At 52.6% G+C, this 21,847-nt stretch overlaps 1 protein-coding gene across 1 annotated transcript in view; it reads right to left on the bottom strand.

Moving 5' to 3' along the window:
• Positions 1-13,591, bottom strand: part of SFRP1 (secreted frizzled related protein 1) — a 44,635-nt gene extending 31,044 nt beyond the window's left edge. The window contains exons 1-2 of the mRNA XM_082608394.1: positions 12,553-13,591; positions 7,455-7,532 (exon numbers count right to left, since the gene is read on the bottom strand). Coding sequence (XP_082464520.1) covers positions 7,455-7,532; positions 12,553-13,078 — 604 coding nt within the window. The 5' untranslated portion in view covers positions 13,079-13,591. The remainder of the gene's footprint in view (positions 1-7,454; positions 7,533-12,552) is intronic.
• Between the last annotated feature and the right edge of the window lie 8,256 nt (positions 13,592-21,847).

Genomic DNA, 21,847 nt, shown 5'->3' with positions numbered 1-21,847 from the left:
ACATACACATCAGATGATAAGGAGGACACGATGCTAAGTGAAATAAGCCAGACACCAAAGGACAAACAGTGCAGGCTTCCACTTACACGCAGTACCTGGACTAGTCAAAGTCTTAGAGACAGAGAGCACAGTGGCGGTTCCTGGGAACTGGGGGGAAGGAGAAGGGGGGTTAGCATTTGGGTACAGGGTTTCCGTTTGGGATGAAGAAAAATATCCAAAGATGGATGGTGCCGATGGCGGCACAACAGTGTGAATGCGCTTAATGTCACTGAGCTGTACACCTAAAAAGGATCAAAAGGGTACATCTGGGCTTCCCTGGTGGTGCAGTGGTTGAGAGTCCGCCTGCCGATGCAGGGGATGCGGGTTCGTGCCCCGGTCCGGGAAGATCCCACATGCCGCGGAGCGGCTGGGCCCATGAGCCATGGCCGCTGAGCCTGAGCGTCCGGAGCCTGTGCTCCGCAACAGGAGAGGCCACAACGGTGAGAGGCCCGCGCACCGCAAAAAAAAAAAAAAAAGGGTACATCTTATGTCATGTATATTTCATCACAATAAGTTTTTTTTAAAAAGCAGGGGAAGGCAGTGAGGGGGGGGCCACTCAACAGGAGAATCACGGAATGGCAGGTTGGAGGGCGCGTCAAAGGGCACCCAAACCCCGCGGTCTGGCAACCGACCGTCCCAAGGAATAACCTCTTCGGAGCTGGACTCATCGACAAAGAGGGAGCAGTCACGTGCCCCCCCGCAACCACGTGTCTTGGGTCAAAGAAAGCAGCAACTCCAGCAGGATGTGAGACAGGGAAGGGCTGGAAACAACTGAGCGCCTTGGAGCCGCACACCCTGCTCCTCTAGTGAGGGGAGGCCTCATCTGCTGGGGACAAAGGGCTGGGCCACCCGTCCTTGCCAAGCCCCCCGGCATGAACAGTTAGCGAGTCCAGCGGGTGTGCGGGGCCCGGGGCTGGGTTCCTTACACCAGCTCACCTGTGCCTCACCAAAGCCGATGCTGGGTATTAGTGTCACCTCGTAGGGAAACCGAGGCCTGGAGAGGTTCTGAGATGTCCCAGTGTTGCCCGGCGTACGTATAGCGGCAGAGGGAGAATTGAACTCAGCTCCAGGGGTGCCGCCTCCACCCGTGGAGCCTGGGTTTCTGGGTCCTTTCTCAGTTCAATATACTTTCTCAGGGCCAAGTATGCTAAAGAAAAGTGTTGCTATTGGCATTTGCCTTATCTAAGAATCTTCCTGCCAGGTACAGCCAAGAGAGAATTAAATGTGCAGAGAGTGCTCACCAGAGGGGGAAATTTGGCTCTTTTCCCAGCTTTTCCTTGCGGTGCCTCAACATGGCTTCAGAGTGCAGAGTGGTCCCCATGGGATCTCGGCCCAAACTGCCCGGGGCTTGATTCCCCCAGCCAGGCCCCCAGCTCTCCACTGGGAGGCCGTGGAATCGCCACCAGGACCCACCCAGCCCACTGGAGGGCTGCAAAGGCCCTCAAGGGTTCAGCAGTGGTCTCTGCACGGAACAAACCACCCCCATCACGGGCGAAGGATTTAGGACGGGCCACAGGCCACGAGCTGGGAGTGGCATTTCCAGGGCACCTAAAGCTCTGACCCCGTGTTTCCCTGAATGTGAAATGCCATACGGCTCCTTCCAGCTATTTCCAGATCTGTGGATGGGCTGTGTATTTTAGAGACCTTCACTGACAATAAAAACCAGTTGTTTTCAGCCTGTCAACTCCACCCCGGGGTTACAGTTCCTTCCTCCATGTCTATTTAATTTTACTTTGACTGAACTAGATTTCTAGATATTAGGGCTTTTTTTTTTTTTTTTTTTAACATATACACTCAGTCACCCAAAACAGGGAGGCAGTTTCCCTCGAATTTAATAAACAAGTTACACATACTCGCTCGGAAAGACGTTTTCTCCTTTTATAAAAAAGGAAGGCCATAAATAACAAGGTCCTACTGTATAGCACAGAGAGCTATATTTAATATCCTATAATAAACCATAATGGAAAAGAATATTAAAAAAATGTATATATATAACTGAATCATTTTGCTGTACAGCCAAAATTAACACAACATTGTAAATCAACTATACTTCATTTAAAAAAAAAAAAAGAAAGAAAACTGGAAAACAAAATAAAACCAATGCTCTGTTACTTTTTGCCTACAAGGTGCATCTACTGCCAGAATAATATCCTTTGTCTATTCACCGGTTTTCCATAAGTACTAGTGGAATGGGATAATAGTGAAAAAAGAGGATATACAATGGTTAGGTCAAAAAAAGGCTACCCATACAATAAGTTAAAAAGTAAGTCTAAATTATCCCAATTTCTAGTCATCTGGGAACATTTTAATATTAAATAATTTTTACATTGTTCTTCTCACTTAAATACAACCTAATCTTGTGATATAAATGTACTTGTTCCCATTTAACAATTGTGAACATTAAGGAAAGGCATTTCCATGCACTCTGTAGAAAATCTAGGATTCGTACTCAGATGCGTGCTTTCTATTATATATTTTTGGATTTAAAAAATTCCTATATTATTCATCTTTGTGAATTTTAAGATGATGCAACATAAAACCAGGTTGTAGTTACTTTAACAGAAAATAAACTGGAAATTAAACCACTCAAAAAAAAAAAAAAAAAAAGGCGAATTTCCATCTCCCTACCTCCCGGCACACTGTCATTCACACACACATCCAACGAACTTTTATTTTATGCCTACCGCGGATAAGACACCATACCAAGGACGATTTAACTACACACAGGCCCTGTTTTATTCATTTTAAGACACAGATTCTCTTCACATTTTAATGTGAAGCATGTTTTCTCTGTGGGCGGGGCATCTCACGTGATGGATGGTGTGTCTCACAATCAATGGGTGTCTTAACGTTAGGTAAAATATGGTATCAGAGACAGATCCTGCTCTCAAGCAGCTTACAGACGTTGCAATTACTGTGCTGGCAGCTACCATCTCCTCCTCTGTGGGAGGAAACCCAAGGTTTAGTTTGGAAAGGCTGAGCCTCTTTTTTGCAAGAAATCAAACAATGCACCTCCAAACAGCAGCCCAGCCAAAACACCTTGAAAGCAGAGTGAGCCAGAGTGAGAACAAATTAGTGAAGGTCCAGAAACCGCAGAGAATGTTTCTTCTAGGAAATACTCCCAAACACTAATGGTGAGAGCCAATTTTTTTCTCTTTCCTCTTTGACTCAGTTTAGTGTTGCAGTGTACAGTTTTACTCTTTATGAGGAAACATATAAATGGGGAAAAATATGCTTCCAGAAGGCAAGAAAAATTTCTAGGGGCCAAGAAATCTTTTTTCCACAACCAGAAAATACTGGGCTAAAGAAGTGGCCACTTGAACTCTCAAAAAAAAAAAAAAAAAAAGGAGAGGCCAGTACAAGAGGAAGCTCTGAACTGTCTTAGCAGAAGTATATTATTCCACACATTTCCACCAGGAAAGCTTAAGGGTGTTTACAGATCCAGAAGCTAGAGAGAGTGGCCAGAGGCAGGATCCTAACCTCACAGCCATTATAAATCAGATCCCCCATCCCTGGGATAAGCTGAGCTGAAGGAAAGACAGCTATGGGTGCTGAGTTGTTAACAGCAGGATTACTAGTGTGGCAGCTTGCAAATAATATATTGACCTGTCGAAGGGAGAACAGCAGCACCCTGTTGTCATGGAGCAGGAAAAGCAGAGAGAAAACAAGCAGCAGGGCTGGGTGTTCTCACTGAAGCACAGCAGGCAGCCTGGCCGCCATGTTGAATCCAGAGATTTTGCACCATCTAACTTTTGGCCGTCACACATCTGGTGCTTGATCCAGGCTGATCCAGCTGCATTCCTGAGCATCAGCCCACAGGTGTTTCTACTGAGGCTTTTCCCTGCTGGGGGCAGAATATGTGCTCTGAACTGAGGAGGTACAGTGCAGGGGTGGAGAGAACCAAGCAGACCTGCCAGAGAGTTAAAAATGCACCGCCCGGTGCAGTGGTTAAGAATCCGCCTGCCAATGCAGGGGACACGGGTTCGAGCCCTGGTCCGGGAAGATCCCACATGTTGCGGAGCAACTAAGCCCATGCACCACAACTACTGAGCCCTCGTGCCACAAGTACTGAAGCCGAAGTGCCTAGAGCCCGTGCTCCGCAACAAGAGAAGCCACCACAATGAAAAGCCCGCGCACCGCATAGAAGAGTAGCCCCCGCTCACTGCCACTAGGAGAAAGCCCACGTGCAGCAACGAAGACTCAACATGGCCAAAAAAAAAAAAAAAAAAAAATGTGCCGCTGCGGGAGCCGGTGATGGGCCGGGCAGGCCCAGCTCCATGGGGGCGGCAGGGGTCTGAGGACGCACTGGCAGGAGAGGGCGAGGGCGTGCTGACCCAGAAGGAAAGCACCCCTTGTTCCTGGAGCTCCCAGGGAGCCTTCCAACAACCTGATGTCTTCCCACAGGGGATGTCAGGGCCGCTTAAAGCAAAGTTTGATCCCTAGAGTAGGGAGTAAAGCATTCTTTTTCTTCTCTGTTGTGTGTCAGCTTGCCCTGCTGCATTTCTTTGTCTCTTAACTGAATCCCATCAGCGTGGCTGACTACCTCCCTTACTTGAAATGAGCTGAGCTAGGAAACAAGTTTCTCAACAAGGCTGCATTCTCCAGGGTGCCAAGAAGGGCAGAGCTGAGCTCAGCCCCTGCAGAGAGAGAGAGAGGGAAAAAAAAATCCTATTTACTGCCTTATGAGACCATGACACACAGAAAACCCATAAAAGTCTCTCCTGCATCCAGATAAAGAAGCCTGGCGTCCAGGACACCCAAGCACGGAGGAGATAAATGCCTCCAGGATGGAGCCCAGCGGCTGTTCATCTTCTCTTAAGGGGGGAAGGCAGCGTGACAGCGAGTAAAAGAGCTCCAGTGGGGCAAGTCAGACGCCTTATTTGTGAAATAAGTGGACTTGATAGGATGACCTGGAGGATCCAGGAGAATTCAAAAGTTCTAGGGACTCAAGAAGGAGATAATGTCCGGGCGAAAGGAACACAGTCCCAAACAGCTAATCAGATTGCCCAGGCCCTGACTGGTTATTTAAATAAGATACACCCCGGGCGCCTGCACGCAAGGAGCTGGGAGCCACTGCCACGGGGAGAGGATGTCCCTCCCCAGGGGGCTTACCCCAGCCCCCTCCAGACCTTTCCCCTTCACCCAAAGGTCAACCTTCACACTCAAATTCTTTCCCAAGGTTTGCTTCTTCAGCCCATGTCTAGCGAACGGCTCTAGTTTAACGAGTTGCCACTAAAGCCCCCAACAAATGCAGGTTGGTGGGTTACTGAGAATCTGAACGGGAAGATGCAGATTCTCTTCTCACGGCTGCCGAACAGCCTTCGCCTGGAGTCTCCACAGCGCCCCCTTCAGGCAGTGAGTTCTATGACGCCACGATTCTCTAGGAAATCACGGATTCGTGTTTGGTCGGGGCGAAGAAATTTCTTTAATGAAATTTTCGTCTATTCTAGGTCCGTATCTGAGGACACGGTATCTAGCACAGAGCTCTGCACTCAAGAAATGTTGAGTGACCGACTGGACGCGTGGCTCAGTCAATGACTGGACACACTGAATCTGAGTCGCGTCCTCCGCACATGCAGTCCCGGGAGAAGTCATCTGAACGTAAAACATCAGCTAATAAATATATTACCTTTCAGAGTGGGCTCTAATACGGTTCCCTGGAGTTGCTGAAACGTCAGGGAGTCGACTTCTAAAAGAGAGTGTGGTGATTTACACTATCGGAAGAGGGTCAGTGAAATCTAAAGGTGGCCCCTGAGTATTATCCACACTGCCCCCGGCCCCCCGCAAGGAAGGATGCTTCGGGATAACAGCCACAACCGAGCAGATTCTTCCTGCCACCCCCGCCCCCCTTCAATCACGCAGCAAAAGGCTTCTCATCAGGACTTCTGAGAGATTTTATTTCTGGCCTTTTTCTCGATGCCCAAATGCCTCTTTGGGAAGGAATCTCGCGCCGTTTGCGGAAGGAAAGCTTGTGACAGGCTGGGGCCGCGCAGACTCTGCCGCAGAGACCCGCCAGCCTCGCCGGGCATTGGGCCCCCCTTGATGGAGCAAGGGTGTGAGCCTCAACAAGCAAGTGTCACCGCCGTCGGACGGAAGGGTCATCAGAGTTTGGGAACATTGCTGCAGGTCCCTCTACAATTTATTTGAGTTCATTTAAAATGGCAACCAGAACAAAGGATGTGACTCAGACACAAGCAGTGGAACGCCTGGGAGACGAAATCGTCCCAGAGGTCATTCACCAAGAACCAAGAAGGCACGGAGAGATACTTAATGCAGAAATAGGGCACTAAAAACGTGTGCGTTCTCAAGAAGCTCTCCGTGGCAAAGGGTCAGAATTCGCCAATTCCCGCCTTCAGTCACAACGACAAATACCCTGAGACTACACCTGTCACATGTACCATTTCCTTCAGCTTACATGTGCGCACATACACGTGTGCAGCTCTCCAACACGGCACTTTGCCAGCACGAGGCCCTGTCATGTACTTTATTATGCTTGGTTAGTGAAAACCCAGAGTAGGTAGCCCTGGATGGACGTAAACACTCACGTTACCATCATGCTTTCCCTGGGAGGAATTCTGTAAGAAATCCAGCCTTGGGTACACAACGGCCAGAATCATGAGAACCTGTCCTTGGCAAAGCAGGCCTGGCGGCAGTCACTTCTCAACATCCATATAAAATAGGCAGGCTGGAGGGAGTCGGCCCTTCAAAAGGATGCAGTTCACGTCTACTTTTCCAGAGGACAGCCTCCCAAGGTGTGTGAAGCTCGGACTTCTGCCGGGCAGACTACCGGGGACTGTCCCTGAGAGGCTCCCTGAGATCAGCCCCCGGGGCCACATCCAGCCCTTCTCCTAGGGCTGCAAGTGCAGATCCAGAAGTCCCTTTTAGCCCAGAGTGATTTGCGAAGAAGGGAAGGAAAACCCCTCGCTGTGGGATTGTCAGTTTCCTGGCCTGGAAGGACCCGAGAGCCGCCGCACCCACTACCCGCCCGCCCCGGCAGTGCCCTGAGCACATGGATGCTCCCCTCCCAGATCCTGGCCAGAGTGGTGCTGACACCTAGGGGTGGATGGAAGAAGAGCTGTGCCGAGAGGCCAGCCCAAGCCGCCCGGTTTCCCCCAGCTCCTCTACAGCTCTCCCCAAGCCTGCCTCCCTCCACTCCTCGAGAAGGTCCCCCCAAACCTGCCCAGCGATCCCACACACGGAAGAACAGAAGGCAAGTTGGACTTTCATAAAAACCGGCCAGTTCCCCACCCTATCTGGTCTTCCATCTGCCTGAGAACAGCAGCCGTCCGGGGAGAATGGAGGGAGAGAATACACATCCCCAAAAAGATGCTCCAACAGGCTCTGCACCAGGGATGCGGAACGGGAGCAGCCAGGGACGCCCGACCTCCCGGAGGCGGCCAGGGACGCTTTCTTACCAAACTCGCTGGCACAGAGATGCTCGATTATGGCTTCGGATTTCAGCTCGTTGTCACAGGGAGGACACACCGTCGTGCCTAGGAAGGGCAAGGGGAGAGCAGGAGCTGAGTGACTGCGGTGGAACGCAGGGAGGATCTGCCCCTGGGGCCCAGATCAGCCCAGGAACCGGGCTGAAAGGAGTTAAAGGTCTTCTGGAATTTCTGATAGGGCAACTTGAGAAAAGACGAGTCCTGGAGACCAAAACAGACGCATAGTTTCTTGAAAATCTGGGGACTCGAGCTGTTGAATACGGTACAACTATTAAAACCAACATGATGTGAGGCTGGATGGGGCGGGTCCTATGAGTCGTGGCTTGATGGATGTGGTGGGTCCCTAGGAAAAGCTGACTTGTAACCAAACACTTCTACCCCAGTTGTTTGTCCCCTGTTCTCCCCTCTCCTTGAAATATCCCCTCTGATTCCTGCCCCCTTCCTGTTCCCAAACTCCCCACAAGACGGCCGATCCATCCGACCAGCTCTCTAGGAGCCAAGAAAGAAAATCAGCCAGACTCACAGACTCCAACCACAGGCCCTGAACACCCCTCCCCAGGAGAGCTATTGCACTGAGCTCCTGCCGGAGGCGGGAAGCAGGAGAAGCTGGTGGGGGCTGGGAACGGCACCAGCCCTGCTGCCCAAGGGAAGGACTTGGCGGGACATGGGAGAGACCCTCTGGAGGCGTTTTCACACTGTGAAGGGCTTTGAAGAGGAGGTGTGTGTGCTGCAGGCATGGGGGCCACTGGGGGCAGCTGAGGCCCCGGGGGACGGGGAGGCCTTGGAGGCCAGGGCCAGCGGGTCCTGCCGGCCAAATGCTGCTGACGCTGGAGAGACCCCTGGGAGGTAAGGGGGCTCCGTGGAAGGCAGGGAGAGAGCGGCCCAGTGGAATCGCCAGAAGGGAAGGCGGCTTGTCACCACCGCCGCCGTCCCGCCGTCACCTCCATCATCTATCAGACAACTTGGAGTTTTATCCATGAGGCAGGAAAGCAGGAGCACGTTCTAAGGGCCCTCCACCTTGGCACAGCACTGGTGGAGGCCATGCCCGGCCACGCTGGGGGCGCAGTCACCCCCAGGGAGGATGGGGCACTGAGTGACCTTCGCTCCGACTCAGGCTCTTCATCCTCCTCCTCCCCCTCCCTCTTCGTGGCTCCTCTGACGGCATCTCCTTCACCTTCGAGCACTTCTATGCCTCAGAGAAACAGGCAGAGCCTCCCACGGTGGATGAGGAGGGAGCTGCACAGTCCTCCGGGGCCAGTGCCGTCCCCCAGGACGCAGCTGGTCCCCAGCGCCAGGGAGGTGATGCGTGACCCCCCCACACATCCAAGCGAGGTGCAGCAGAGGCCGTACACCTTAGTCTTTACTGACAGATCCCTGTCCCACCTTTACTCTGTGCCCAGGGCCGCACTCCATCCAGAGTCCTGCAGCAAGAACCACAGCCACGCCCCGAGCAGGAGACCATGGGGCTATCTTTTGGCCCGGATGCTGGAAATGTGCTTTTCAGCCAGAACTTGAGATTGGATTCCAGAGGTCGTGTTTCTGACCAAAGGGAAAAATTCACCCAGAATTTTGCATCATGGTTCTTGCTTCCATGGGGAGAAAAACAGAAAGCAAATCCTGCAATATGGGAAGGACCGTGGTACCTACTTCGGGAGTGTGGACTGTGCTTTGGGGCTTTCCTTGTTTGGGTTATTTTTTTTTCAGTGGAAGTTATCACGTTGCAAAGTTCTATGCATGTGACCTTGACCAAACAACTAGCAGGGCAGGACTATCCGAATACAAACACCGGGTTCCCTCTCACTCACTCACATCACCTTGTCTGGACGCTCTGAGTTCCCCTATCCAACTGGTGGCCCCAGGCTCAGCTACGTTTGGCCCTCAGCATCTCCCAGGCGGGCAGGAGCTGGCTGGAGTGAGTTCTGCGTGTTCGCAAGGCTTGCCCCCACCCACCTCGACTTTTCTCACAGCCAACTGTGGAGCAGCTCTAGATTGTGTAGGGTGCTATTAATCTGTGGCCTCTCTGGATTGTGCTGGGGGGCCCTGCAGGCGGCCCGAGCAGGAGAAATCCACCCAGTCATCCATCGGAGAGGCAGAACGAAATGGCTGTTTTAAGGTGTATTTGAAATAATGTTTAAAGCAAAAGAACCAAAAGCCAAAAGGTTTTGTGTTTCATCAATATTTGAGGGAGAGGAGGGAAAGTCCAACACTGGAATCAAGAGTAAGTGGATTTTTAAAAATCAACGCACACGCATGCACACAGCACACACCCCCACACAGCGCTCGCGTGCGCGCGCGCGCGCGCACGCACACACACACACACACACACAGAGCAGGTCTTCCCTGGCCAGCTCTTCAATACGGGGAAGGGACCCTAAGGAAAGCTCCCGGGAAGGATGAGTGCATCGTGGCCTCTTCGATCTGTGACTAAAACAGCCAGGCTGTTTTACCGCACAACATGCCTAATCAACAACAAAATAAAACTAAAAGTATGTGCTTGTTCGCAGAGCTTGAATCAGTAAAACCTGGCTAAGAGGAGGAACGACAATTTATCGGCCTGGGAATGTACAGGTCTAATGCAAGTGCAAAATTTAGAAATAACTTTCCTGAAAACAAGCAAACAAACAAACAGTTTTCCTCTCCCATAGCAGATGCCGAAGCAGCTTGGGCATCAGCCTTTTGGGGGTGTGGGGGAGTGTCTCTTGACTCATTCTTATTATCAAGTTTATCTTTAATAACATGCGGCCCCAAAGCCCTGCTCAATACCCCCAAACGGCGCTTGTCCAAGTATGTGAACAGAAACCAGCCTGCAGCATGCAGAGATATGCCGCTGCTTTGAAAATTCCATTTTAATTTTACAGAATAAAAAGAAATAAAGAATAAAAGTAGGGCATGTATACTCGGTCTCCTCCAAAAGTACCAGTTCTGATTCTGCAGCCACCAGCCGTAAGGTTACAAGGACCAGGAGTTTGGTCAGTCTCCACCTGCCCCACACACACCCACACCCACACCCACACCCACACCCACACCCACACACACACACACACAGCCCTCCCACCTCTGGGCTCAGCTGACAGTCAGTGGCCACTCGGCCCCAGAGGACTGACTCCTATAGGGCGTCCCTCCCACTGAGGGGCCGCAGTCCTGGGTTAGGAGCAGAGCCTCCCGCAGAGCTTGTCACCAGAGACTCGGCGGGGAGAACCAGGTCCCAAATCCCACACGGGACTGATCCCTTCATAACTGTTCTCTGTGTGCAGCTGGTCTCAGGAGGGTGACTACCTGAGCACTCCTGGGATGGAGGGGGGAGAGGAGATGGTACAAGGGGCAGACTTTGGGAGCAGCCAAGTGGGCCAGCAGCTAAGGAGTCAAAAGCTCCAAGAAGAGAGCACGTATTTGGTCTCCCTACCACCACTCCACCACCCCTGCCTTTGGGGCATCGAGCTGGAGGATGCTCGTCCCTTCCTAAGTAGGCAGCCCAGCCAGCACCCCTACCTTCCCGTCGGAAGGGCGTCCCCCTCAGAAGGGTTCCGTCGCTGATTGTACCAGAAAAGGGACACTTGCGGGGTGGACTCAGCCCCAGCAGAGCTGGCCGCGGCCTCCGGGGGCAGGGCTGGACTAGTCTGCCCGCCGGCAGTGAGAACGGGGAGAAGGAAAATCCCGTGGGTTCCACGCGCACAGAACACAAAGCGCTTTGTCCGCTCCAGGTAACGGCTCGGCTCCCGTTCTCAAAGGGCTGCGCCTCCCCGAAGGTGAACTCTGTGCGGACCCCCAGGAAGGCGGAGCAGCGGGACCCAGACCTTGCCCCCGCAGGCGGGCCGCTGCCCTGCCCACCCGCCAGACCTGCCACCCCACACCCGCCCCTCTGGACCACCTCCTCCTTCCCTGGAATAAGCCAGGGCATTCAAAGTTCGGGGTGCCCTTTCCCGGGACTACCCCGCCCTCACTCTGGGGCGTACGCCCCTCGGGGGACCTTTGTGCTTTGGCATCCCTTGGAGATGAGCTGAGTCAGCAATGAGCAGGTTTCCCCCCACCCTAAACCCGTTCCTCAAAACCCCTGGGATGCGGACCGCTCTGCTCGGCGCCCTGGGTAAGGCTCCCCATCCCTGACGCCTTCCACCTCTTTGAGCCTCAACTCCGCTTCCGAAGAATTTGGGGTTGCATTCACTCCTCTAAAAGTCAGGCCACAGTGCTGGGTTGTTTTCCTTGGCTTGTTTGTCCTGTGGGGTTTTGTTTTGGTTCCTTTGCTTGTTAACTTGTTTTGCTCTGTTTCGTTGCCTCCCCGGGATGGTTTTTCCTCCCCCCACCCCACCCCATCCCCCAAGAACTGCCCTTTAAGTGGAAGGGGTTTCAGAGAAGAACCTCCGGCTCATCCCTGGGGCTGTTAGGAAAGCCTCCCATCTGCGGAGCCTCGCTCCCAAGGGGAGCTGAGCCATGAGCTAATGACAATTTTATCTTTCTAATTACCTGAGGATGTGTGTAAATGAGAGGAGCAGGGGGTATGCAAGAATGAGAGAGAAGAGCCTTTCCATCCCGCCCCCGCCCAAACCTTCCCCAAGCTGTTAACTGAAAGGGGTAGAGAAACAGAAAGCCTCGCAATTTCTGAACTTTTTTGCTCGGCCAGCTCTTCACCAGTGCTGGAGCTCCTTGGCTGAATGACTAGCTAAGGAAAGCGTTTAAAAAAAAAAAATCCTCCTCAAACCTAAGAAAATAAACAAAGCTGCACCTTAGCATATGCTCGGCCTTTCTGAGCTTCCCAGATTTGGGGTTTGGGTTGTTTGTTTTTTTTTTTCCCCGGCCCATCCCGTCTGGGGGGTTCAAAACTCCGATAGGGACTCGGTTCCCTCGCGGGGGTCAGAAGAGCTCTTCTGGGAGCCAGAGCTAAGGCTTTGTTTCAGCGTTGACTGGATCCCAGGACAGCGGCTCCAGGACCCGGACCGGGTGCGCGGGGGGCTCGTCCCGCCGGGCACCACCTCGGACGGGCCGGTAGCTCTCAAGGCGGTCGGGCACGGCCGAGAGCACGTCCCCAGTCCCGGGGCGCAGCGCGGACAGCCCCGGGAACCCCCCGCCTCACCTTGGGGCTTGGAGGCCTCGGTGGCGTTGGGCGGGGTCATGGCGATGCAAACGTCGCCCTCGGGGAACTTGTCGCACTTGAGCATCTCGGGCCAGTAGAAGCCGAAGAACTGCATGACGGGCTCGCACGAGTCTCGCACGGCCTCGCAGAGCCAGCGGCACGGGTAGATGGGCCGGTCCAGGCAGACGGGCGCGAAGAGCGAGCAGAGGAAGACCTGGGTGCCGATGTGGCAGTTCTTGTTGAGCAGGGGCACCCAGCTGCTGGCCTGCTGCTTCACCTCGGCCATGGTCTCGTGCTCCAGCAGGTTGGGCAGCACCATCCTCTTGTAGCCCACGGTGTGGCACAGCCGCAGGTCCACCGGGATGTCCACGCACTGCGGCGGCTTGGTGTAGAAGCGCCCGCTCTGGTACGCGCCGACGTCCGACTGGAAGCTCACGTAGTCGTACTCGCTGGCCGAGCCCGCGGCCAGGAGCCCGGCGGCCAGCGCCAGCAGCGCGCCCGCCGCGGCCCAGCGCCCGCCGCCCATGCTCGGCGCCCCGGCCCCTGCGACGCGGGGCGTCCTCGGCCGCCTCCCCGCGCGCGTCCCGCCGCGAACTTCCAGGAGCCTCCGGGCACAAAAGGCACCGTCCGCACCCGCGCCAGGCGCTGGCGGGGCGACCCTGGGGAGCTCGCGCGGGGAGGCGAGCGCGCGGCCCGAGTGCGGCCCGGCTCCCGAGGCGGCGGGACCCGAGTGTCCGGCGCTCCCGCGGCCGAGCCCTCCGAGCCGCGCCGGCCAATCAGCGCCGGCCGCCGCGAGCGCTCCGGACCCGCCCGTCAGTCACCCGCGTGGCCGGCCAATCGGCTCGCGGGCGGGAGGGGTCGGCTCCCTAGAACTCAGCGCAGGTCAACACCCCTTAAAAAACAAAACCAAAAAATAAATAAAGGAAGGAAGAAGGGGGGAAAACGAGAAAAAGAAGGAAAAAAAAAAAAAGGAAGAGAGACTGGGGACGAAGAGAAGCGTGTGGTGGGTAAAGACGATGTTTAATGCTGCTGTTAACTTGAGTCAGATGGCAGGAAAGTAAGGAACCTTAACAGTACTTGCAAGTCCATGAAATAATCAAGACCTTTTTTTTTTAAAACACTTTTCCCTAACTTTACGTAGCAGCCCATCTCCTCGGTGTTGTTCTCTGTGGCTGTAGACGAAGATGGGCCGTTTCCGACAGACCGGGGCTCAGGAAGGCTGCGGCGAGGGAGATCTGCTTTTCAACCCCCAGCCCGTGGGGCTCGGCTCCCGCAAGGGCCAGGCGAAGGTGTCGTCGGGCTGTTTGCTGGCTTAAAAAGGCAGCGCCTTTCCAGGTGGGATAACCGGATGATGGCCCTCCGACAACCGGAGGCAGTGTGGCAGGAAAGGGTGCTAACAAAGGTGTTAACTTTGGGAGAACAGTTTAAAAAAAGAAAAAGAGGGAAAAAAAGAGCCCTACTCAGGGCCCAGCCCAAGAGCACGTCTGTGTGTGCACGCATATGCACATTGACATGTTTGTGGTCTAGAAAGCCAAAACATTAAAAACACATGTGCACTTATCAGCGTGGCTTGTGTAAATATCAAGTCCATCACTCAGGCACACATGCTACATTCAGAGCTGGCCCAGGGACCTCAAGTCAAAAAACCAGGGGTTCCGTTAAAGCAGGAAGCAAGAGGGAAGTCTTAGCAGAAACAGCCCATCCTTCCCATCCAGCACCCCCGGGAAGTGAAGTCCCTCTGCCACTGCCACCTCAGAGTTCCTGGGGCTTCTTTGTATCTTTCAAACAGGACCCTCAGAGGGAGGCTCAAGCTTCAGGGACCTGAAGTGTGACCACGCCTGACCCCAGGGGCAGAAGACAGCAACAGCGGTTCCTGAGGTTAACTGGGTCTCCACACTGCTTGTGTCCTGAAATGTGGGGTGGAGGGCGGCCAAGAATGCTGCAGACCACATCTGAGCAGTGTGTCACCACCCCAGGTGGCAAATGGCCACAGAGCTCCGAGCTCAAGGCAGACACCGGAGGAGGCGCTGCCTTGCTGGGCCGGCTTGTTTGTAAAGCTCTGGGGAAGCTTGCTTTGGATTCTGCAGACCAAATTTCTTGATGGACAGATTCCAAGTCAAACGACTAGAGTTTCTGAAGAAGCGAGGCTATTTTCTTAAAGCCCTGGTGCCCCTCACGAGATGGTGATTCCTCTGTGCACACAGGAAGCAACTGCCGATGGTCAACTTCTCTGTCATTTCTAAGCTAATGAAAGGTGCATTAAAACAAGAGGGGCAGCGTGGAGGCAAAGAGATGGCGGGAGAGCAAGTCTTTGGGTGGCAAAGGGTTAATCCCTAAACAATTGGTAATGCTCAGCCCCAGAAGCTGGGGAAGACATTCTTCACAGACACAGAATAGACCTCAGGAAACCAGGCAACTGTGACTCAATTCAAGGGGCAGTTAGAGAAAAATGCAGTTTGGTAGGGGTCCTTTTCTCTCCTCCAGGCAGGCCCTCAGTCCCAAGACAAATGTGTCTGTTTACGCACTCATTGCAAAGAGTTGTGTTAGCAGATAACATCCTGTCACCTCTGGATCCAGGCTTTGCCCAGCTCTCACTCATGTTTGCACTGTTTCCCCAAATGGTGGGAGGACTTGGGTCTGCCCACCATGAAAATTCTGGAAACTAGTCCAAGTGACTACACCTCCACCAGTCCTGGGGCGGGGGTTCTCGAGTCAGGAGTAAATCTCACAAATCCGTTCATGGCAGGGCCTAGCCTAGGTCTTGTTGTTTCCCACTGATCACCCTCAAATGGCCTTAGCGTGAGGCCTCTTGGGGCAAGCCAGGGACATGACTGTCCTGAGAAATACAGGGAGTGTGGGTGTAAGACCCCAGAATCCTAAACTCAGTACATTTCTGGCTCCTCTCAAGGCCCAGCTGGAAAGGAAAGGCTCAAGTCTCAGACCCACTGACAGACTTTAACTCTCACCTAGGATTTTGGAGAGTGACTGCCCACCACCGATCAGTGTCTGTGGAGTTTGGAACTGCACTGAGCATGACTGCCCAGATAATCTTTTAAAATGTTTTTAAAGAAAATGTCTTGATTTTCTTGAAATTGAGGAGGAAGCTAGCACTAATTTTTATAAGGTCATCTCATATATAACAAGAGACATAATGATTTCTAAATCCAGATATTCAGAGGGTAAGTGGAAAATTGAATAAAGGATTAGCTCTGAGCAGACAACTCTGGTGAAAATTTACTGAAACAGTACAAATATTATAAATTCTAAAAAATATGTGGAACAGCTATCAGTTAATAAATTTTAAATTAAATCGAATAATATAATTTAGCAAGTTTGTTAAACTAATAAATTTTAAACACTTTAGCTATTGTTTTTGATACCTGAATATTTACCCTAAGTTGACCTACTGCTTTTTAAGAATAAACACAATCTCTTCTTTCTCCTCCTCCCCCCTCCCCCTCCCACAGAACAGCACCAGGCAGAACAACCTGAAGACTTCATATTTTAGAGGTGCATGCAGCTGTTGGGTTTGTGTGTGTGCTTTGTCATATTGTCAAAACTTTGCACTTCAAAGCCCAGTCTCCCTTGCCCTAATGGCAAGGATGTGTGTGTGTGGGGGGGAGAAAGTTCTAGAACAAAAGTTCTTTAAACATGTTATTGACATGACAGAGCTCTCAGAAACCAGGGGTCTCCATATGGGAGTTGTGAGCCAGGCACATCTTTCCTTCTTGAATGAACAGGGGCAAAATACACCTTTAAACTTGTGGTTTTCATTCTAAAAAAGTGGAGGTGGGACTTCCCTGGTGGCACAGTGGTTAAGAATCCGCCTGCCAATGCAGGGGACACGGGTTTGAGCTCTGGTCCGGGAGGATCCCATATGCTGCAGAGCAACTAGGCCCATGCGCCACAACTACTGAGCCCACGTGCCCAGAGCCCGTGCTCCACAACAAGAGAAGCCACTGCAATGAGAAACCCGCACACCACAACAAAGAGTAGCTCCCGCTCGCCGCAACTAGAGAAAGCCCGTGCGCAGCAACGAAGACCCAACGGAGCCAAAAATAAATATATAAATTTATTTAAAAAAAAAAAAAAAAAAGTGGAAGCGTGTTCCCTGTTGCTTCATAGCCTCAGCTTAAGGAGGCATTCTTCAGTCTCCCGGGTCGCCCAAAGCTGAATGTCAGGCCACGCAGGGTCACTGCGGGGCCTCCCCGGCGCCTACACACAGAGCTCCTTCCTGCCCTCTTCCAAAAAAACAAGGGTTGCGAGGTGGACCTTTCCAGCCAGTTTCTCCCATTCTGTTTCATTATCATATCATCAGTGATTTTGATGACACTCTCCAGAGGTACACTCAGCATCCTCTCCATCATCCTGGAGCGGGAGTGCAGGGCGGAGGGTCTCCTGCCTGTGGCTGGATGGTGATGGGTCTGCGTTCAGACCCAGGATATGCGGAGTATGGCCCCAGTTCTGCTCCTTACAGGCTGGTTGACTCACACTTGACTCTGCGCTGAGTTCTCATCTGTAAATCAGGGCTATTAATGCCTGCCCCGCTACCGCAGGAAATAAAATATGTGGATTCTCAACATCCAGTGTCAGGGAGGCACACAGTCCTAACTGTGTTCTACAGTCTGCAACGTTTAAAATGACGTTCCAGACAAGACACCACAAAGCACAGAAACGTTTTCACTTGGACAAGCTTCTTTTCCACTCCGCCTCTGTGGAGGTGCAAGTGCCCGGAGGTTCCCAATCCCCTCTGACTCAAGAATTGGCCTGACCTGCTGTCTGGGGTTGGGAATGTCTGAGAAGAATCATAGACATTTGGAGTTAAAAGCATAGTCCAGCTCCACCTCCTCCCAGGCAAGCACCCCCCTACATCTTTCTTTTTATTCATTTTTTACTGTGCTAAGAACACTTAACATAAGAGCTACCCTCCAAATGCATTCTTAAGTGTCCAACACAGTATTGGTGAAACTCTGCACCATTAAAAAAAAATAGATGTATTTATTTATTTAGCTATGCCTGTGCTGGGTCTTCGCTGCTGCGCGCAGGCTTCCTCTAGTTGCGGCGAGCGGGGGTTACTCCTTGTTGCGGTGAGCAGGCTTCTTGTTGCGGAGCATGGGCTCTAGGCATGTGGGCTTCAGTAGCTGTGGCTCGCGGCTCTAGAGCGCAGGCTCCGTAGTTGTGGCTCACAGGCTCAGTATTTGTGGTGCACGGGCTTAGTTGCTCCGCGGCATGTGGGATCTTCCCGGACCAGGGCTTGAACCCATGTTCCCTGCGTTGGCAGGCGGATTCTTAACCACTGTGCCACCAGGGAAGTCCCCGAACCTCTGCACCATTCTTGATGGGGGCTGGCTGAGCACCAAGCTAACACCACTGGACCCTTTCGCTTCTTGGGGACACAGCCACCAGGTTCAGGCAACTTCATGAGAATGTTCTTCCTTTCCTGAAGGGAAATTCTGCTCCCTGTAATTTCTCCTCCCTAGGCCACCCAAGCATTAGTGCCCACCCTAATCTACCTCAAGGCCATGGACACACAGCCCCTGCCTGCCCCACTGCCCAGATAGACCCACCCTCTCACTCCCCAGAAGAGGCATTGTCAAACTGGGCTTGGCAATTTGTATTCATTTATGAATATACTACCTTATTTATAGATATATACATTGTAGAATTTATATACCGCCTTCCAGAAAGGAAGGAACTAAAACACACATTTTTAACATAACTTTTAAAAATCTCTAATGGGCTGGTTCTCCGATTAAAACCCTCACAGACTTTTTGATTGTCCACAGGAAAAAGCCCAGACTCCAGCAGAATATCAAGACCTTGCCCTCCGGGCTTCCCTGGTGGCGCAGTGGTTGGGAGTCCGCCTGCCGATGCAGGGGACACGGGTTCTTGCCCTGGTCCAAGAAGATCCCACATGCTGTGAAGAGGCTGGGCCCGTGAGCCATGGCTGCTGAGCCTGCGCGTCCGGAGCCTGTGCTCCGCAGGGGGAGAGGCCACAATGGTGAGAGGTCCGCATACCACGAAAAAAAAAAAAAAAAGACCTTGCCCTCCAATGTCCCTCCAGTGCCTCCTTCTTACACATGTTGTTTTGTCAGTAACACCCTCCTTCACCTTAGTACAAAATCCACTCATAAACTTCCCAGATTTAGCAAATGAAACTATAGGATGCCCCCGTAAAATCTGAATTTCAGATGAGCAAGAAAAAAAATTTTTTAGTATAAGTATATCCCAAATATTGCATGGGATATACTTATACTATACATTATTTCTTGTATATCTGAAATTTAAATTGAAATCGGCATCCTGTATTTTATGTGGCAAACCCACCTGTTCATCTTTCTAGCATTGCTTCCCCCCAGCAGCCTTGTCTGACCCCATCTCGGCCCATCACCTCCCTCCTCCACCCCAGTCGGATTAACCACTCTCTCCTCCTGTTGACCTTTCATAACTGCTTGCTTTGGGGTGTCTTTTACACAACTGGGAGCTCTTGGAGGGTCAGGATCTTATTTTGTCTCCTTTATCCTTGCATCCCCAGCATCTAGCATGGTGCCAGGCATACGGTAAGTGCTCAATAAGGCTCTGCACCCCAATAAATGCATAAATATGTAGTAGAGAGAGGCAGATGTGTGAAAGACCCAGGCTGAGAGAGGTATGCCCTTGAGCATCGACTTTACACTGTGTTTCCTGAGAACCAAGGCAGTAAGTAAGAATGAATAACTCACATGGTTCTCTCTGTCTGCAGAGGAACTGATCCTCAGCGCCTTATACAAAGACTGTCAACAGAGTGTGGGACTTTTGTAGGATGTATTATCTATCATCTTACAGCTTGGGAGGTCAGAAGCCTCTCTGGGTTACAATCAAGGTCGTGGCAGGGCTGCGTCCCTTCGGGAGGCTCTGGAACTTTCTGCCTTTTCCAGCGTCTGGAGGCTGCCCACATACCTTGGCTCCTGGTCCCCTCCTCCATCCTCAAAGCCAGCAATGGCGGGTTGAGCCTTTCTCCTGCATCCTTCTGATCCTCACATCCGGCCTTGGGGACAGACACGTATCTAACTCACCTCTCCCCAGGGCCTGCACCAAGTAGACTGCTCAGTTGCAGATGGGCATGGGAGATGGGCAAGTTAGTGAATGTACTGGCCGATTTCCAGAGGAGAACAGAACTTCCTGCAAATCCTGCGTGGACACTGATCCTAACACAATCCTGTTAAAAACAGGGTCTGGTACCCAGAAGGCCGGGGTTCCTGGGAGCCTCTGACAGCACCTGGGAGTGGAGGAGGGGCAAAGAGAAGCTGGAGAGGGCTCCGCAGGGTGGGACCTAGTGCCAGGTCCTGGCTCAGAGCTCCGGGCTTTGCTTGGACATCACAGAGCAGGGAAAATGGGTCTTGAGGAACGCCCCCGCTCTGGTGATCCGGGCAGTGAAAGTGAAGTGACACAGGCTTCGGAGGCCCGTAAATCGCTGGGATTGCTTCCGGGGATGGGGTGGGGATGGCCAACGGGAACACATGCCCCAAGGAGCCGCGAGCCGCCTTTCTCATGGGTTTAGTATAAGCAAGGCGCGGGGAGAGGATAAGCGAGCACCCGTCAGGTGTGGTGACCACACGTGCGCTTTGAAGGCGCGCATCCCCTGATCTCCATCCACGCCTGGGGGGTCTCCTCTCCCAGTCTCCCTCCGCCTGAATAATGCACCGTGTCCTAGAGGCCCTGCTCCCCTGAGCTCAGGCACACTGCCCCCCCGTCCCTAGCCCCTAGCCCCAGTAGTGAGCTGCCATTCTTCAGTCTTTCCCAGTTTGCAGTCTACCCTCATCATCGCCTTTGGACCTCACAAGAAGCCTCTGAGCTGGCACAGCAGTTCGTTATTCCCATTTTTCAGAAGAAGACCCGGAGAGTCAGAGTGGTGGGACCGCCACCAGCAGTTTTGAAAGAGGGAGCGACAGAGAGATAGGTCTGAAGCATGGGCAGGTACATGAGGTGTCTTCCTGTGAGTCCTAGAACCAGAGAAGAGTGGGATGGAGTAGCGGGTGCCTGCAGGGGTCAGAAGTGGGGGCTTTGGAACTGCTGCAAGGAAGAGTGACCCGACCTGTCCTGGGTTGCCAAGGAGACTACGGTGCTCTGTGCAGGCAGCTGCCAACAAAGCACGTGTGGCCGACCTGCCAGCATGTGGATGCCCAGAAGAAATGCTCTAGGGGAGAAACGACTGGGAGCCATGCAAAGAAGGGGGGCTCACTACACCCGGGAGAGAGAGAAAGAGGGCTGTGTGAGAGCTGGTCCAGGATGTAAGGCAGGAGTTCTGTCTATGGTCCTCTTCAGGGCCTGAACATCTTGAGTTACGTGGTCTTTCCAGGGGGGATATTAAAAATATTTAAAACCCATTATGGCACAACTGATCAGATTGTATGCCAGACAGAAACCACCTGTGCAGCCCTACAGGCATGCCACCTTCATCCCAGCACTGGGACGGTTCCCATAGAGGCGTGAGAAGATGTACCATTCCCAGAATGCATCAGGCCAGCTGTCTTCCCAGTCGGTACCCAAGACTCAGCTCCCCATCTTCTCTTGGCTGGCCACTCCCCAGCGTCCCCAGCTAGAAGTGGCCAGGGCAGTCCTCTGCCCTTGTGCACCATGGCTATCCAAGCAGCCCTCCTCAAATACCCTTTGCTTGTTCACAGGTCTGGAGCTCCTCCAGAAGCTTCTTGAGGACAGAAGCTATATCCTTTTGGTCCTTGTATCTTCCATACTTAGCCCACTGCCTGCCATGTTGTAGACACGGGATTCCTGAATGAGATGGGTCCTATGACCCAGCTCTGAGCAGTAAGAAGTAAGTGCAGGTTGGTAACTGGGGCACCCTGGAAAGCATTTTGAAACAGACAGCCTTAGGAAATACCCCGGTGGTCCAGTGGTTAGGACTCCATGCTTCCACTGCAGGGGGCCTGGGTTCGATGCCTGGTTGGGGAACTAAGATCCCATAAGCTGGGCAGTGGGGGGAAAAAAAAAACCCAGATAACTTTAGAAGGCATGCACCTTGACCCTCCCTCCACTCTTCTGCCTGCCTGGAATTCAGATGTGATACCAAGAAGTACAGCAGCCATCTTGCAACCATGAGACCACAAGCATGAGGATAAAGGCCCACACACTAGAGTGGAGGGACAGAAAGATGGAAAGAACGTGGATCCTACGTACTGACCTGAGTGGCTCACCCTGGAATTCCTGTTGGGCGGGACCTACAACCTCTCTGCCTCACTGGTTGAAATCCAAAGTCATTTGGGTCTTCTCGTTCATACAGCTAGAAACAAACCTAAGT

The sequence above is a fragment of the Mesoplodon mirus genome (genome assembly GCF_964341445.2).
Source record: "Mesoplodon mirus genome assembly, chromosome: 20".
In the NCBI taxonomy this organism is placed as follows: domain Eukaryota; kingdom Metazoa; phylum Chordata; class Mammalia; order Artiodactyla; family Ziphiidae; genus Mesoplodon; species Mesoplodon mirus.
This window is presented reverse-complemented; position numbering and strand designations above follow the sequence as displayed.